The following is a 17,315-nucleotide window of genomic DNA, read 5'->3' on the forward strand; positions in this document are numbered from 1 at the left end:
TGGCCCAGAACGGGGTCAAAGAATGGGTTCTTATGACTCAAATTGTTCTGCCTAGACCCTACTACATATCAACATGTACATATGTCTACTGGAGATATTTTCTCTCGTTTTTCTCGCTTTCGGGCAACCACTGCCGGTATTCGCGCAGGCAGTGTACGTGGCTATACACCACACTGGAGAACGGGGCAACGTCATACATCTCACGCCCGTCTTTCTAGTTCTACAGAACAAGTAGTCCATTAGACTCCATTAGAACTAATTACACGCCAATCCAATTCACCAATAGTAGTTATACCTTTTTTTCAAAAGGACCATTCCCCCCTCTCTCCTTACAATCTCTAGCCCAAGATCAATCCACTACCGGCCCCGAAAAGCAGGCTTCCGCTTCTCCGCAAAAGCACGCAGAGCCTCATACCGGTCCTCCGTCTCAATCACCCCCTCATAAGCCTGATTCTCCGCCACCTCGCCCAGCGCAGATCCCTGCACAGCCAACAACGCCTGCTTCAGGGCAATAGGCCCACCCTCACAGATATCCAGCGCGAGCTTGATACTCTCCCGAAGCACCTTCTCACGCGCCAGGCCCTCTTGCTGACCCTCCTCCGGCAACACCTCCACCAAGCGATCACAGAGCCCGATGAAATACGACTCGGGTCCGGAAACCCGGCGCCCGGTTAGGATGAGGTCGCGTGCCCGGGTGGGCCCGATCAGGGCCGGGAGACGGTAGGTACCTCCCGCGCCTGGGATGATCGCGAGCCGGGTCTCAGGCAGACCGACGGTGCTGGAGGAGCCGAAGACGCGGAGGTGGGTGCACAGCGCGAGCTCGAGGCCGCCGCCTAGAGCCATGGAGGAGATTGCGGAGATGGTGGGGATTTGGAGGCCGGCCAGGCCCTTGAAAGTAGCGCGGAGCTTCTCGAGGAATTGTTCAGTTCTGTAGAGGTGCATGTGCTGGTTAGCAAAGTGGCACTTGGTTCAGTGTCGTTGGGTTGTTCTCACTCTGCATGGGTCATTTTAGCACGCTCCTTGAGATCTGCGCCGGCGCAGAAGGCAGCGTCAACATTGCTTGCTACCACCAACGCCCGGGTTGGTCCGTTGCCATTCTCTGCGGCGATGGAGTTCACCTGCTGAGAGAGGCTTGCCAGTAGCTGTCGCGAGATCGCATTGCGGGCTTTGGGCCGATTGAGTAGTAGCACGCGCACATGTCCAGAACCCGGGGCTGGGATTTGTTGGACCTTGATGATCTCTTCTTCAGTGCTCGTGCTGTATCGTGAGGCGAATACCCGGGTGGACAGGAGGGTTGGGCGAGAGAGGTGGCCGAGAGTGGTGAGGCGGACGAGCCGCGGGGATAGGGTGAGTGTTGCCATTGCCCGGGTCAATGGAGAGGTGTGTTTGCAAAGTTGCACTGTCCAAATTCCTGCAAGGCAGATAGATCACAAAAAAGAGTCGGTTGTGAGTGACTGAAGGTTGAAGGGTCCGAAATGCGCGGAGCTCGGATGAGGGGAAAGCTTGTTGCGAAACGCCGACGTTTGCCGAAGCATACGGAGCTGGTCAAAGTAGTATGGTTTGTAAGTAGGAATTGTATAGAGTATCGACAACCAGAAGACCTGCCAATAACCAGCCATCCCTACTGAGATCTTGAGATGACCGAGGACTCTCTATGTACCTCGATCTCGATTCAATTTTCTGGCTTCAGCCCGAGCTTAGAAGGCGCGGGGTGCCAACGCGTGTAACCTTCAACATGCTTAATGCACAGATTCCTCCGGACTGGTAGCTGTAGCTGACTCGGCCTCTCAATGAAAGAATATACAATATGACTTGAATTTGAAGCATCGATTTAGCTCAATCATATAAAGCCAACGATATAAGCTCAGAAGCACAGCGAATCTAAGACGCGTGCTCCGATCGATCCAAACCGGATCATCCCGTCTTGGCTTCCAATCAAATGATCGCTCCTAGAAGTGACCTAAAAGCAAAGATCGATTTTCTATTTGGGATATAGAAAATCTGCCATCGTATAGACTTGCGGAGCCGTTATCTGATGGCGTGATGGTCTCTAGTCTCGATCGCTGGGGACGAGAGCACATGACCACCTAGGCTAGTAGGTCTCTTCACAAGTACAGCAGCTGATACCAGTTGAATGCTGCCCTGCTTGGCTTTTTCCATCGAAGCCATCTTTAGATATCCCACTTCTCTCCGCATTAGACTGGCTAGTATATTTGCGCCTAAACCCAAAAAAGCTACGCTAGGGCCCTGGAGTTACCAACAAGCTTTGGAGGCCTCAAAGATGGGTATCACATTTCAAATCGAGAAGCATGGAAATCTAAAAATACAAATATCTGTACACAAGAGGACTCGTTCAAATCACTGACAGTAATCCTCTACCTCTTCGTCACTAGGCCAGTGCCAGCCTGGGGTCTGACTGATGATATCGTACGCCTCCTGCACTTTAGCAGGATCCGACGCTATCTGATCGAAGTCGGTCGGCCCGGTATGTGTCCTCTCTAAGATCACTCGGATCGCCGCCAGAGTCTGCCGTCGCATTTTATCGCCGTTCAGTCGCTCCTCTGCGGCTGCATTCAACGAAGCAACCGATCGACTCATCCACTGCAACAGGTGCAGCACTCCGTCGTCATCGCCCACGGCCCCCAAGACCCGGACGAAACGATGCAGTATCGCAAATGATGGCACGTGGAGAATCGTGGGCACTTGAAGCTGCGATTCGACTGCACTATTCTCTGTGAATATGCTCTGCTCCGCTAGTTGCGATGCCGAAGAGACTGGGAGGACAAGGGAATCGAACTGTGATTTCAGCACAAGCAGTCCATTCTCAACCATTGCGTCAAAGTGCTCATGTCCAAGGACCTCGCAGTCCTCGGCGCCATGGATAGCTTTTTGGACAAGTTTGAACGCCTCTTCGGCCTCTTCTGGGTGCTTGAGCCCTGCATTGACAGCTTCATTGAAGACCTTGCACATAGCATGAAATCCCTCCAGAGTGGGTTCAATATCATGCTCTTTCATCCATTTCAGAGCTAGAAGGAATTCGTGCCACGCGAGAATACGCCTCCAGGCTTTGTTCTCCTTCAAATACTTGGAACTTGTATGCCCCAAAGCGTTTAGTATATGCGTCCAAGCCACTGGGGAGGGAGCTTGCAGCGCTTTGGTCAATTGAATTGCATGCCATAATGCCCTTGGGTGGCATCCTTGTCGTGGATGATCTTCAAAATCGGGAAGCACGGTCACAGAACATCGCGACCAACTTTCCGTTGCAAGGAAGGGGAATTGGTCAATCGTAAGAGATTTGGGTCCAGCGTGCAAAGCAGAGCTCGAAGACACGCAGAGAAATTTGATAAAGGAGGCAAATACGCGGTTCGGCACGGTCTGGAGCGCATCGTTGTGATTCGCTTCGTAATCGGATGAGTGGCTTAGTACAGTGCACAGCACCTTAATCTGATCCTCTGTGAGGTCACTGGCAATCAGATACCGCAGGCCAGTCCGAAAGTCCGGTTTGGTCTGAAGCAGCAGGGAGAGTAGTCGGTGGGAGAAGCGAAGTCCCTGGGAAGTCATTTGTTCCAGGAAATCTTGGAGCACAGGGGGCTCTGTGTGAACATATATGACATCACGTGCGGAAGCAGGCTCAGCATAGACCTCACGGCCATCGCCCGGTAAAACGTGGTCTGACTCGTCAAATCGGTTCTTGAGAGCCAGTTGGCGATAGATCAGCTTCTCGGCCATCTCGGTGTATATGGCCACGCTGAGAGGAAGACCGCGATCCTGATAAGACAAAAAGCAAGCCCATGCTTCACGAACAGTTCTAGTGGCACGGATTCGAGCGGCCCAAATGGCCGCATGATCAGGATTGGTATGAGATGCACGGGACAAAGACCTCGACCAGCGCAGAAAGCTTCTGGTCTGAATTGTAGGGCTTCGATCAGTGTCCCAGCCTGCCAGAATTGAACATACATCTTCCCAGAGCTTGCTAGAATAGCCCGCCTCACGCATTTGCGATAAAACATTCATCGCACGGCTGTACATGCCTTCGTTACCCCGCAAGGCATCTATCCCTAGTTTGGCTTCTTTCCACGGTGGCCACGAAGGAGCTTTGAGCTCAGCCGACTGCCGCTCTTCTGATGTCTTCTTGTGTGCCAACTGGATTGCAGCAACGGCTCGATAGCCTTTCCGCGTAAGGGGGAGCACCGGCTTGTGGCTGGCCATGGCTCGGAGAAGCTCAAATTGGGCTTGCTGTTGAAGATAGGTAGATTGAAATGGGTGAAGTTTGGATGGAACCGAAAGTAAGCGAAGGAAAAAATTGAATTCCTTGGTCTTAAGTCGGTCGGAATTACACTTTTTGAGAATGGATTTCTTTTTCTCGCCTGGATCCGTGGCCATCACAAACCGCGAAAAGGCAATTGCAATGGTGGGCATTGCCTGGGGCCACACAGTGCGAGCATGCCGAATCAAGCGGGCGAACAGACGCATGCCAGTAGAGCGGTCAACCCGGGGCTGAAATTGCCCCGGTGGAAGTTGCAAATTCTCTTCTAGAGACTGTTTTGTCTTCTGTCCAGATGGCAGGTGTTGGCCACTGATCAGATGCAATGAATAAATCAAAAGTAGTCGAACGGAACGAGCATCCAGATGCTTTTGTTTCAAAAGGAAGAGAATGATAAATGAAGGAGCGGCGGGGGAGCTAGCGCCGTACTTGGGCTGATGTTGGACTGCGTGTGCAAATAACCGCGCGATAGCCTGATCAGCATCCTTGCTCTTCAGGATCCACGCCCAGGCCACCACATCGCCAACGTCGTAGCCACGGGTAGTCAAATAGCGATAGCTACTGTCTCTGAAGACTTCGCTCAATGCAGAGTCTAAGCGGTCTGCCGAAGGGTTTTCCGTAGAAGAATATATCAACGGGTCAACCATTCGTATATATTCTCCAAGTGTAGTTTGGAGGGAGACTCGCGCTGGACGGCCATATGTTGGCTGCAGGGCGTGCAGGCGTTGATTGGCATCAACATCCTGAGAGCCAAGGTAAAGAGTTCCCAGGGTGTGACCGGTTTGGCGGAGAGCTTTGGCAAGATATTGTGATGGGGTGGGGTTAGGTTGGCCATAAGCTTTCTTCAAACGTCGTCGCGACATCGCGTTGTCGGGGTGTTTTTGGTTTGACACATGTTGACCGCTCGACTGCCGTCTTTTGGAGTCTTGAACCTCTTCACTCCAGTTGCTCAATAGGTCTTCGGGATTACTCTTTTGTTCTTGTGCTGCTCTGGAATGGTTTGCAGGTAATTCAGGGGATCGGAGAGGGGCCTGAGAACAAAATTGACGTCGAACAACGCCTCCGGGGGTACTCCGCGGCAGGCCAGCGCAAGTTGCGAGGGAGATATCACCACGATGGTGTGCCTGAGGTTCCAGAACGATAAATCAGCATATTTCAACACTACTGGATCAAAAACAACCGGGTTGTCCGACATCACCCTACCTTGCAACATTGACGGCCAGCCAGCTGTGCCGCTCTCAGAGACACCCCCCGAAAGGCCGCGAACATGATTGAGAGCCAATGACATCCATGAATGTCGTCATCCACAATGCCTTCCAATGCGATACACTCCAGCTGGAAGACTATGAGGTTCCACTGCCTCCTTTCCCTATAATTGCGAATCGCGAATCGCTCAAATCAGTCGAGTTTGAGAACTCGAAAAAGTAACGCAGCTCCCGAGCGACGCGGAAGAGACTGGGTCCAGGTCACGTGCAGGATCGTCACGAACTGCGGTTTTCGGGATGGCGCGCATTCTGAGCGTCTCACGAACAAGCGATATCCGCCTCGCCTTTCAAAAACCACTCCAAGGCACCCACTCGACCCAGTGGAGGCATCAACTTCATAGTACCTCGGTCGATTAATGCCTATATTTCTCCTTAGTCTACCTCACTCATTCCTTGGTTGCCTCCTAGGCGGAGAGACAATCCGCTTCTTGTTTGGTCCCTCTCGTCGCGATCCCATCCTTTCCTGATCTCCCCTCGGGCCTCACATCAGAATCTACTTGACCACCGGTTCTGGACAAGCTGAAGGGCCACCGTCAACCCCAACACCCCATTGAATATCTGCTATCCAGTCGCAAACTACCGATACTTTTTTACTCGGTCGTTCCCGGAGGCAATCGAAAACGCCAGCTTCGTTCGAGGGGATCGCGTCGACGCTAGTACTGTCAACCCTTTCCCCCGTCGCAGCTTTTGCGCCATCATGAGCGCCGACGAAAACGGAGATACCCCAATGATGCCTGCCCCGAACGGCGAGCCTCTTCCTGACACCTCGGCGACTGCGACCCCAGGGAAAAGAAAGCGGTCTGCCCAAGAGGAGAACTTGGTTGTCGACTCGAACACATCCACCACGTCGCGTGATAAAGCAACTCTTCACGAGAATCTACGCAGCCTCGTGGGCCTCCTTATCAAGTTAGTTCTCACTTTGAAACTCGATACTCTATTCTCACTAACAACATGGATAAAGACATGACGCCGAGCTTCAGCTTCTGTCCTGCCCCTTCCCCACGTCCGGAACGAAGCCGCGCATGAAGCGCGCCAAAACGTCCAGCGACCAAGAGACGACCAACGTCCAAGCTCGCGTCGAATCGGGTCGTTACAACACGCTGCAAGAATTCCTAGCTGATATTGAAAAGGCATCCGCGGCGGTGATCGAGCGCAACCAGAACCAGTCAAATGGCACCAAGGCTGATGGCAAACCTCTGACGGAGGTGGTGAATCGCATTGCGGCCTTCAAAAAGCACATGAATAGCCTCGTCGGTCAATCCTTCGTCAATCAAACCGAGGTCAAGGCCGAAGCCTCAGAAGACGAGTCCGAGCAATCAGCGGAAGCCCTAGCATCCATTCCTGGTGCTCGTGAGGACCGACAAGCATTGACATTCTTCGGTGCAAACCCTTCAAACCAAGGCAACCCGAAGCAGTTATTCTCGAGTCTACAAAAATCGGTCAAGGTTCCATTACAATCCTCCGAGTCCGACATTGAAAAATTCGTTGAAGTTCAGGAGCAACTTCGCGAGGCCGCCCTCCCTGCCGGCATCACATCTACCAAAGTGGTTCCGTACAATCTTAATGTCACGAAGCCGCAAAAAAGGACATTTGGCGAAGTTTTTACTCCCCGCTCAGGCCTACCGCCCATCCATCCTCCGCGCACCCGAAGCCATCGAAGCTCCTCAGCCACTTGGATCGATCCCTTCGATGCGGTCTTCGATACGAAGCACTTTTTGGGCGATCGCAATAGCTACTGTCTGACACCTCTCCCTGCCGGCCAATGGCTGCAATACGGTGGCGTAACATCCTCACCTTCCTATTGGGCTCGACTGGAGAAGAATCATGCGGAGGTAGATAACGGCCCGAAGCACGGCGATCCTGCACTCTGGACTGGTGACGATCCTTCTTTGCTACAGGGTGTCTTTTCGTCATTTGCCCCGTCTTATGACAGCTCGGGGGCCGTTCTGCAGGTTGATACTAAGGACTTGGTGTGGTGGGGGAAGCGAGGCGCGAAGCGCTTGCGGACTTTGCTCTCTCTCCCAGATGAAGAAGTTGAAACGCCAGTGGTACAACCGGGCAGCATTGGTGATCTCGATGAGGGTGCTCTCGATGAAATGGTGAAACAATTCAACCCCGAAGATTTCGCTTATGACCCCAGTCAAGAAGGCCCCAGCGAAGAGGATCCTGAGTCGCGAGAGGTCGAGGAGCTGCTTCAAGAAATTTCGGAACTGCTAGACACTCTGAGCTCGTACCAGAAGATCCGCAACCTTCATATTCCCTCTTCGGGAGGCGAGACCTCTGAAACTAACGAACCTGCTGCTCCTATGTTCGGTACCCCTGATACCCCCTCGGACGCTGAGCGAGCTGTTTACGAAACCCTCAAAGCGAGTCTCTTCGCCATCATCAAAAATCTTCCTCCATTTGCTGTTGCAAAGCTCGACGGCGACCAACTCGCAGAGCTGAACATCAGTCAGAAGATTCTCGTCGAGAATCCGGATTACAGCGGCACCATGGAGAAGGATGACAATACGCTGCATCAGGATCGTGCTGCAGCAATCGCCGCTGCTGCCGCCACGAACGCGGCGGCGGCTGCGTCGAATTCCATGAACCGTACCTCGACGCCTACTGCTGCTCGCTCTGCATACCAACAAAGCCCGCAAGCCGCATATAACCAACGTGCTGTCCCACCTAATAATCAGATGTCGCAGCCTCGGCCTGGATTCCAGGTTCCACCGCAAGCGCGACAGCCCTCCGCGGGAGGCCCGTACACCGCTGGTTATACGGGAGCTCGCCCCCAAGCACCCCTGGACAACGGCCTGGCTACATGCCTCAGCAGTACTCACAGCAAGTGAATCCACAACACGGCCAAGTGAGCAACATGCCACAGTTCCCGCGACCCCCGTCCAATGGCTACGCGCAATCTCCACAGCAGTACACTCCGCGACCTGGACCGGCTGTGTACAATGCTACCCCCAAGGACGCACACCTTACGCCAACGCAGGAACTCCTCAGCCGTACCAAAACGCGAACCTTACACCATCGCAGACGGCATACTCGAATTCGGCTGCCGCAGTGATTTATGCACGTAGTGCAGCTGAGAAGCAGCAAGCAACAAAGGCTCAGCTTGCCACTCAACAACGACAGAGCCCGTCGACTCCACAACCTCAAGGACTCGAAGCTCGCTCATCCCACGAGGGTAGCCTTACCCCCGGCAAGCAGAATGGAACTCCCGTTCCACCGCAACAAGCAAGCTAAACTTCCTTGGATCGTTCTGGAGCTAGGTGTACTGGACGATTTTTTCTTTGAGAAAGAAGTTTTCCTCGTTTCGATTGATCAATCAATTCGTGAATCTCGATTTTGCCCGAACGTCAGGGTCACGTCCTTTCTTCTGCTTTTGAATATGGCTTTCGTGACACCTGCCTCTGTATTTCCTTTCTTCGCTTTTTCTTCGACTTTCTTTCTCCACTGTGTTTTTAATGGTGCTTGTGCTTATATTCCTGCGGACTCATATTGGTCCTTGCGTTCCGGTGTTCAGTGCTGAAATGACAGCGATTGGCGTGTGGGTGGGTTTCAAGACGGGTTTTCTAGCCTGGGTGGGCTAGGCTGCTGGCGGCGAGGCAGTCTGTCTGTGCTTTGAGGTTACACTTGGGCTCTTTCTAGATGAGAAGAACATTGCTTTCGATTTTCAATATCCATGATGGATTGCGTCAAAGCTGATAGTTATCACGTAGAGATCAGATTCCAGAACGTGTAGGTCTCCAACTACCATAGCATAAGCCAACCCACGTAGAACGATCCTTCCCCCAAAGCAAATCGAAGGAAAGAAAAGAAATTGGAAAAAGCAATCCGAAAGGGATAAAAGAAGAAGGTCCCGTGAAGTTGGTTTTGATACTGGACGGCTTCCGCTACGTGGTCCACCGGACGGCTAAGAAGTAGATATAGTTCGTGATAATCTCAATAGAATTAGTTGAAGACCTACGTATTCTGGACCGCGTTGAAGAGAAACTTTCAAGATTCATAATCCCGGAATTTGTTACCATCAAATAATTCGTACATCAAAAAGACATAGGAGATTCAATCAAATGAAAACTATCAAGCTCTTTCCAAGAAAACTAAACACCTCATCCCATATCCGCTGTATCCCCCATCTCAAAAGTTAGGTGCGAGGGGTATCTTCCGTGTTAATCCCAACAGAGCCAAAACCAATCTACCTTTCCATGATATCCCAGTGATGTAGTAAATCAAAAGCAAAAAAGATTTTCCCGACAATCCTGACGCCATTCATTCACTTCCGTTTCTCTGCCTCTTTGCTTCGAGAACTTTTGGCGCGAGGTTTTAGGCAATTGTTCACTTTTGTATGCAATCGACGTGAGTCGTTAATGAGCGGCTGAGGTGAATAAAAAATGGGCCAGAATGTCCAGGGTCCGTTATAGCGGAATAAGTTGGACGCCAAATGAGATCGATAATCGATAGTATGAAATTCGTGAGTCATGTGTTTCTCCCGTTCATGGGATGAACATTGCGGCGATGGTCATGAAGCCAAAGTATCTGTTGACGGGTTAGTTCTGCCTTCCATTAACCAAGCTGGAACTCGGGATAAACATACAGTGTTGCACACCTCCAACCATCCCTGGAATCCACCAGGGCTTCAATACCCGTGGAATAATTTGCGGCGATAGCAGCCGCTGCGCCACCGGTAACCGTCACCACGACGAGTCGGCCCGAGAACTCGGCAATCATGCTAAATGCCAGAAGCGGCATCAAAAGAGCGCCAGAGGCAATGATGATGGCCATGTAGACCGGTGCTGCGGCGGCGGAGGCTGCCAGTCGCGGGGTGAGTGCGACCAGGTCCGCGTCCTGGTCGAGGAAGCGGGTTTCGGCGGCGGCGATCGGGTTGTGTTCTTTCATCCATGAGCGGTAGTTGGTGATGTCGTCATCTGAGGCGCGAGGGAGAGTTTGAAGGACTTTGCTGTATGCACTGAGTGCAGTATCTGTGGGAATGTCAGTTATCTAGCTTTTTGTAGGCTTTGTGGGTTTGCTTACTGTATTGCTCTGTCTTCTGGACAAGAGCAGCCATCAAATCCATGCGCCGGTAATGAAGCGATGAATACGCCTGAGACTGAAGGTCGACTCGGCGTGAGGGAGGTTGTGGTTTGGTACCCTCTTGCTCGGCCGTGGCGACTCGATGCATCTCCTCATACTCGTCGAGAGTGTGGAGATCTTCCTCCATTTGGGAGATTTCATCTTGAAGATGCAACAAGACACGATGGTTCACGCTTTCAAAGCGTCGATACAGCGGAGGGAAGGCTGCTTTCTCTTGCGTGGCAGAGGTGGTGAGATGCGATGCAACAAGCCCATATCCTGATAGTATCTGGGGTGCATTTGAGTCTCGTCGTTTGACCGCTATGCCCCGATGAAGGCTGTCTTCTGGACTACTCGGTGGCGATGGAGGAAGAGGTGGTCGGTGAAGGGCAGTTGCGTCTGTCGAAGTGTAGTAGCTTTCTGGTCGGGAAAGTTGCAATTGATGTTTCTCTGAGGAGAGAGGCTCTATCGGAGATGGAGATGCTTTGGGCGACGGGACTGGTCTTCGAGTGATCTGCAGTTGTCTCTCTAATGGCGCCGGTGCACTGGGTGCCGGTGGGGGTGGGCGTGAGTCACTTGAGATTCTTGATGTCGTGGTAGTTGGCGGAGTTAATGTAGGCTTCTGAGATACCAGTAGTGGGTGCGGGATGGGACTCGATCGAGGCTTCGGCGATTGGATCTTAGCGATAGCTTGGGCATGCACTGGGGGTGCTGGTTCTTCGTCACCAGAAGATTCCGATTCTGACGACGATGACGACGATTGATCACTCTCTTCCAAAAACTCGAATACGTTCGGAACTTTCTTCGCCGGCTCGACAGGCTTGTCTAGCGGGGCCTCAGGCGCTACCAGCGGCTTCACGGTTTGTTTTGCTGCATTGGATTGTTCAGTTGGTGATGGCCTCTTGTCGCTAATTTTTGGACTTTGCCCAGGGCCCGCCTGGGTGATTGTTGTGGAATTGGAAACGGTGGATGAGGTTCTTTTCCTTCCCTCCTTCTTAGGCTTCCTCGAGCGCAGACTCTGAGTATTGGTATGGAGCGGCATGATGATCGGAGAAGGTCGGGAGTAGTTCTCGGTTCATCACTTTAGCCCCAAAAGCAAATTCAAGAATACAGACAGTGGTTTCAATTAGGCCATGCCCACGGTCGGCGAATTCAATGCGCATGAATGTGTTGCAGAAAGTCGCGATAATAAGAATAGCGGAATCCAAAGCGACAGATGTATGGGGGCCCGAGGCATGACACAAGGGAGGGGGCACCAATTCCGATCAGATCACGACCATCCACAGCGCGGAATCCAGGGATGCTAGTCCTGCGTGTTGACTGAAAGTCAAAAGAGTAAGGGAAAAACACAAAGGAAGCAGAAACACGAAAGCCAAAATGGGGCAGCGATGGTCGATAAGATGTGATGTCTCAACTCTCCCCGCGTCTTCCCCTCGACCAGTTGTCTTCCGACGAGGGTACTTGGGCTGGATGTATACCTTATATGCCTCTCCCCCCCAGGGCTGAAGATCCCGCCCCAAAAATCAATAGTTTCGATAAGTCTGGAATAGATGGAATGATCATAATCACGGCCCCGTCAGCCCCTTCCCAAGACCCGACGTTCGTGTCACTGGGGCGAGTCGCTGGGAATGGAGGATTGCAATTCGTCGCACTGGCAATCCCCAAACAATCTGAGGCAGATGAGAAGCGCCGAGGGCTTCAGATCGACGGCCAATGACCGTGGGCTCGCAAGGAGGTTCGTTGAATCCCTGTCGATCTCCGAAAGAGGACCAGTCAGCTTATCTGGATACAGGCAACAGATTCTCTTGGAAAAATCGTGACTGTTTAAAACTCCCTTTGCTCGTACCGGATGTGAAGAACGAAGGAACTGGATTTGAGTCGATCGGATGGAACTAGTGGGATGACGGGGCCTGCTCGTTGGGCCTTTGGGATCCCATCGAGTGGGCCAGTCAGGACTGTCGCAACAAATCAGCCGGGGTTCCTATCCGACCCGGATGCCAGGATACTGTAATAATGCATGTGTCTGAACGTAGTCAAGCCATTTGCGATGCCCATGCGCTGGCGATTCGCTCGTCGATCATCTCCTTGCGTCCAGCCCATCTGGCGGTCTAGCGGCCCTAATCTTCGAGCATCAGGTCTTGGGATTTTGGGAGGTTGCAGTAACGGAACATTAATATTGCCACGTTAATGCTTTTCCAGCTTGATCCCAGTCATTGTGTCGTGCAGGGTTGCTTCTGTCGTGCAGTGTGGAGAATAAAGAAGCGCGGATGTTGGTCTGGAGGTTATCCACGATTGCATCCTGCACCTCCAGCCAAAGCCAGTCGCATCCGAACACGAGTCCAGCAGATTTCCCCAAGTACAAAGTGGACTCAATCGTTCGTATGACAATATATTTGGTATACTATCAATAAGTATCCCAAGTAGTATATAGCTCTACTGTATTTAGATCTAAGATACTTTAAATAGCTAGTGTTACTATACTTAGTCGAGGGGCCCCCAAGCTGGGGGCTGCCCCCCGTCATCGCATAATCGCAGGCGGTCCGCAGATCGTCTTCCTTCGAGTTCCGCGAATGGACCTCTTTCTGATCTTTGAATCCTCCAACGGCCTCTGCAGCGCCCTCGAGTCCCCCTCTCTATGCTCCGGCCATGGCCCAGCGGCGCCGTCCGCATCCTTTGCCGGGTCAATCGGCCATTCCTGGCTCGCCCCCATGTTAATGCCGCTCCTTTCATCTTGACGCGCAATCTTCAGTCCGCCGCTTCAACAGACCGCGTCCCCCTCCGCAAGCAGCTTAAGCAGGAGGCTAAAGCTCTCAAGGCACAGAAGAAGCTGCGCAAAGGGTCCGAGGAGGCCTCAAGGCAAGAATGGGAGTTGACAGTGGGTGTCGAAATCCACGCGCAACTGGATACTGAAGCAAAATTGTTCTCTCGTGAGTACACATCTGCAGACGCCACATCTTTATCTGAGCGGTTTGACTGAAATACACTGGCAGGTGCCCCGACGTCTACGAGTGAGCACCCCAATTCCAATGTCGCCTTGTTCGACCTTGCCTTCCCGGGCAGTCAGCCGGTTCGCATTGCACTTGTCCCGCAGAATGACGAGAGAATATCAGAGCTCATGCGACTTAGGAATTCCAAGCCGCCACCCTCCTCCCAGCCCTCCGCGCCGCCATAGCCTTGAATTGTCAGATCCAGCCCGTCAGTCGATTCGATCGCAAACACTATTTTTACCAAGACCAGCCAGCTGGTTATCAAATCACACAGTACTATGGTCGGTGTCGCCCCGCTGACGCTTATCGATCGGCCAGAATACCAATTAACTCGATACAGAGCCGTTCGCACGAAGTGGATATGTGGACCTATTTGACTACGATGGCATTGCCCCGGAGGATGGCGATCGGGTCCGCGTGGACATCAAGCAGGTCCAACTAGAGCAGGATACCGCCAAATCCCAAGAATACCCGCCCGCGACACAGCTCCTCGATTTCAACCGCGTCTCCCATCCGCTGATCGAGATCATTACCATGCCGCAAATACATACCCCTGCGACCGCTGCCGCCTGTGTTCGAAAACTCCAGGCGATTCTACAAGCATGTGGTGCCGTGACAACGGGAATGGAACTGGGTGGACTGCGTGCCGATGTCAATGTCTCGATCCGCCGTCGCGGGGAGGCCCCGGGGCAGTGTCAATATGATGGGATCGGTGGACTGGGTCAGCGCACGGAAATCAAAAATCTGAGCAGCTTCAAGGCGGTGGAAGACGCCATTGTCGCTGAGAAGAACCGCCAGATCGCGGTCCTGGAGAGCGGCGGTGTGATTGAAGGTGAGACGCGTGGATGGACCATTGGCAGTACCGAGACACGCAGGTTACGAGGGAAAGAGGGTGCGGTGGACTACCGCTACATGCCCGACCCGGATATTCCCCCACTGGTGATCGGACAAGATTTGATTTCCAGTTTGGTGGAGTCGTTGCCAACCTCCCCAGATTCCCTCGTGGCGCAGCTAACTGGCCCTGAATACGGTCTCTCGATCGAAGACGCAAAACCGTTGATTGAGCTGGATAACGGGGCTCGGTTGGAGTATTACCAGGATGTGGTGGATATTCTCCGGTCTCTGCACCCCGACCAGGAACCCCAGACCCAGGCGGCTCTCACACGAATGGCGGGGAATTGGGTTCTCCACGAGCTCGGCGGGCTTTTGACCAAGGCGGACCGGGCCTGGGACGACCAGATTGTCCCGGCCCGGTCATTGGCGGATATCGTCGATTATCTCCAGCAGAAGCGCATTACAGGATCTATTGCGAAGCAGGTTCTGGCAGCCGTGTTTGATGGCGATCGGCGACTTGTGCCACAGCTGCTGGAGGAAGACAATCTTCTGCTGCGGCCGCTGTCTCGTGAGGAGTACGTGGCACTGGCCGAAACGGTTCTCGCGCAAAGGCCAGAGATGGTTGAGCAGATCCGCAGCAAGAACCAGTTGGGTAAAATGGGCTGGTTCTTGGGCCAGATGATGCGCTTGGGGGAGAAGGGCCGCGTTGAAGCACCCAAGGCCCAGGAGATCCTCCACGAACTGATCCTAGGGAAGCAGTAGAGCCGCCCCAGGCCCAAAAGGAATCCCGTTGTATGAATACGTGTACTACATAGCCCATTCTTTTCATGATACCCGTACTTCTTTTGAACTTGTACCATACTCTACCGAATTAAAAAAAAAAAAAGAAAAAAAGGAAAAACAGAACCTGCCCCGTAGGTAGTTGGTAGATTCGGCATCCTATCGAGTGCTTGGCCCTCAATATACCGCCGCAGACGCGCCTCAACCACTTTCAAACCCCTCTCAAAGTCTCTCCGATGCCATTACGACATTCCTCCGGCTTCGCCCCCTCACTAAGACGTAAAATTGCAACGCGGTGGGACGGCAAAGTGCCCTAAACGGGGCCGCTCTCCTCAACCTGTACTTAACGGAAGTGATGGAGTACCCGGCGGAGTGAGATGTTCCCTAAAAGCAGTTTTTAGCGACTGCGCGGTCACAAGAATGAAAGCATGGCCCGCGACTCGGAAAGGGGGGGGAAGGGTTATAAAGATGGAGATCTGGCTGCGATTCAATTTCAATTTTCTTCTTTTCTTTCATTATCCTCGTGGTTGTCTATCCTCGATACATTCGAGTCTTGTATACTTCGAGCTTCTTCATACCTCCGTCCCACACCCTCTGGTCCCCCCTCCGATCCACTTTTTTATCTTATCGCAGATCGGACTTTGCGATTGGAATCTTTGGGTCGCGGAATCTTTTTCTTCTGTCTTTTTTCTTCTTGTCAGCTATTCTCGACCTCGTCGCAGATATCTCCTTGTGTTCGGCAAATAGCCCTGCATACTGCATCCTACATCCTTCCATAAAAACACAATGACGCTGCCACCCACTATCGCTTCCCGTTTCCTTTCCCACCCCAACCAGTTGGGCGTTGTGGCCGTCGGTTTCAATGGCGGACAGGTAAGATGCTACTGCAAAGACATTCGCAGCGCAAACAGACATGCTAATACTACGGCTTTACAGATGAAGAAGGGCGTCGAGGCTGCCCCTATGGCCCTCATTGACGCTGGCCTGCTTACCCAGCTGCGCGACGACCTCGACTATGAAATTCACCATGACGACATCATCCACTACTACGAGAAGGACATCCCTGCTGAGGACCCAGACCACCGGAACATGAAGAAGCCGCGCGCTGTCAGCGCCGTCACTGAGCGCCTCAGCTCGCAAGTCTACAACTACGCCAAGGATGGCAAGTTCGTGCTCACCCTGGGCGGCGACCACTCCATCGCTATCGGTACCATCTCCGGCACTGCCAAGGCCATTCGCGAGCGATTGGGTCGCGAGATGGCCGTCATCTGGGTCGATGCTCACGCCGATCTCAACGTCCCCGAGATGAGCCCCAGCGGTAACATTCACGGTATGCCCATGGCTTTCCTGACCCGGCTGGCCCGGGAGGATCGCCCCGATATCTTTGGCTGGTTGAAGGATGAGCACATCGTCAGCACCCGCAAGCTGGTGTACATCGGTCTGCGGGACGTGGATCGTGGTGAGAAGCAGCTTCTCCGGGAGCACGGTATCAAGGCGTTCAGCATGCACGACATTGACCGGTATGTCCATTTCTTCTCTGACTTTCCCTGCTTACTTGTCCCCTTGGTATGACAGCCCGGCTAACTCTGATTGCTTTTCGCATGACAGTCACGGCATCGGTCGCGTTGTCGAGATGGCTCTCGCTCACATTGGCAATGATACTCCCATCCACCTCTCGTTCGACGTCGATGCGCTGGACCCTCAGTGGGCTCCCAGCACCGGTACCCCAGTCCGTGGCGGCCTGACTCTGCGTGAGGGCGACTTCATCTGTGAGTGTGTCCACGAGACCGGCAACTTGGTGGCCATGGACCTGGTCGAAGTGAACCCGAGCTTGGAGTCTGTGGGTGCTGCTGAGACGATCCGCGCTGGATGCTCGTTGGTACGGAGTGCCCTGGGCGATACCCTTCTGTAATGACTTGGATGATTTGTTTTTGTTTTGGAATTCGGTCGGATTTTGAGAATTAGATGGGAAAAGAACCGCCATATAGAAAATACAGGATCTCCCTCGACTGATGACGCTGCAAAGTGGATGCGGGTAGGCGGGTAACGCGTAAAATCGGCCGAGTATACTTGCGGAGAGACTAAACTCAATCCAATCCCCTGCCACCTCCATTTCCCGCC

General features: G+C 52.9%; 6 protein-coding genes across 6 annotated transcripts; 3 read left to right on the forward strand and 3 right to left on the reverse strand.

Moving 5' to 3' along the window:
- Positions 1–357: 357 nt before the first annotated feature.
- Positions 358–1,361, reverse strand: N7458_010861 (putative mitochondrial methylglutaconyl-CoA hydratase (Auh); the record flags this gene model as incomplete). Its single annotated transcript, XM_056914243.1, has 2 exons — positions 358–928; positions 994–1,361. The coding sequence occupies 2 exons, from the start codon at positions 1,359–1,361 to the stop codon at positions 358–360; spliced, it is 939 nt and encodes a 312-aa protein (XP_056763092.1).
- A 997-nt stretch (positions 1,362–2,358) lies between these two features.
- On the reverse strand, positions 2,359–5,127 carry N7458_010862 (uncharacterized protein; the record flags this gene model as incomplete). Its single annotated transcript, XM_056914244.1, has 1 exon — positions 2,359–5,127. One exon carries the CDS (start codon positions 5,125–5,127, stop codon positions 2,359–2,361), a length of 2,769 nt encoding a protein of 922 aa, XP_056763093.1.
- Positions 5,128–6,226: 1,099 nt separating this feature from the next.
- Positions 6,227–8,766, forward strand: N7458_010863 (uncharacterized protein; the record flags this gene model as incomplete). The annotated part of the gene is made up of 3 exons (XM_056914245.1): positions 6,227–6,435; positions 6,491–8,346; positions 8,399–8,766. The coding sequence occupies 3 exons, from the start codon at positions 6,227–6,229 to the stop codon at positions 8,764–8,766; spliced, it is 2,433 nt and encodes an 810-aa protein (XP_056763094.1).
- Positions 8,767–10,016: 1,250 nt separating this feature from the next.
- On the reverse strand, positions 10,017–11,635 carry N7458_010864 (uncharacterized protein; the record flags this gene model as incomplete). The annotated part of the gene is made up of 3 exons (XM_056914246.1): positions 10,017–10,059; positions 10,118–10,502; positions 10,555–11,635. The coding sequence occupies 3 exons, from the start codon at positions 11,633–11,635 to the stop codon at positions 10,017–10,019; spliced, it is 1,509 nt and encodes a 502-aa protein (XP_056763095.1).
- Positions 11,636–13,228: 1,593 nt separating this feature from the next.
- Positions 13,229–15,176, forward strand: N7458_010865 (glutamyl-tRNA(Gln) amidotransferase subunit PET112; the record flags this gene model as incomplete). The annotated part of the gene is made up of 4 exons (XM_056914247.1): positions 13,229–13,520; positions 13,584–13,660; positions 13,720–13,861; positions 13,921–15,176. 4 exons carry the CDS (start codon positions 13,229–13,231, stop codon positions 15,174–15,176), a joined length of 1,767 nt encoding a protein of 588 aa, XP_056763096.1.
- An 804-nt stretch (positions 15,177–15,980) lies between these two features.
- N7458_010866 (arginase) lies at positions 15,981–17,106 on the forward strand (the record flags this gene model as incomplete). Its single annotated transcript, XM_056914248.1, has 3 exons — positions 15,981–16,067; positions 16,131–16,714; positions 16,803–17,106. The coding sequence occupies 3 exons, from the start codon at positions 15,981–15,983 to the stop codon at positions 17,104–17,106; spliced, it is 975 nt and encodes a 324-aa protein (XP_056763097.1).
- Between the last annotated feature and the right edge of the window lie 209 nt (positions 17,107–17,315).

This window comes from Penicillium daleae (genome assembly GCF_028827525.1).
Source record: "Penicillium daleae strain IBT 16125 chromosome Unknown utg000008l_segment0_segment0, whole genome shotgun sequence".
In the NCBI taxonomy this organism is placed as follows: Eukaryota; Fungi; Ascomycota; class Eurotiomycetes; order Eurotiales; family Aspergillaceae; genus Penicillium; species Penicillium daleae.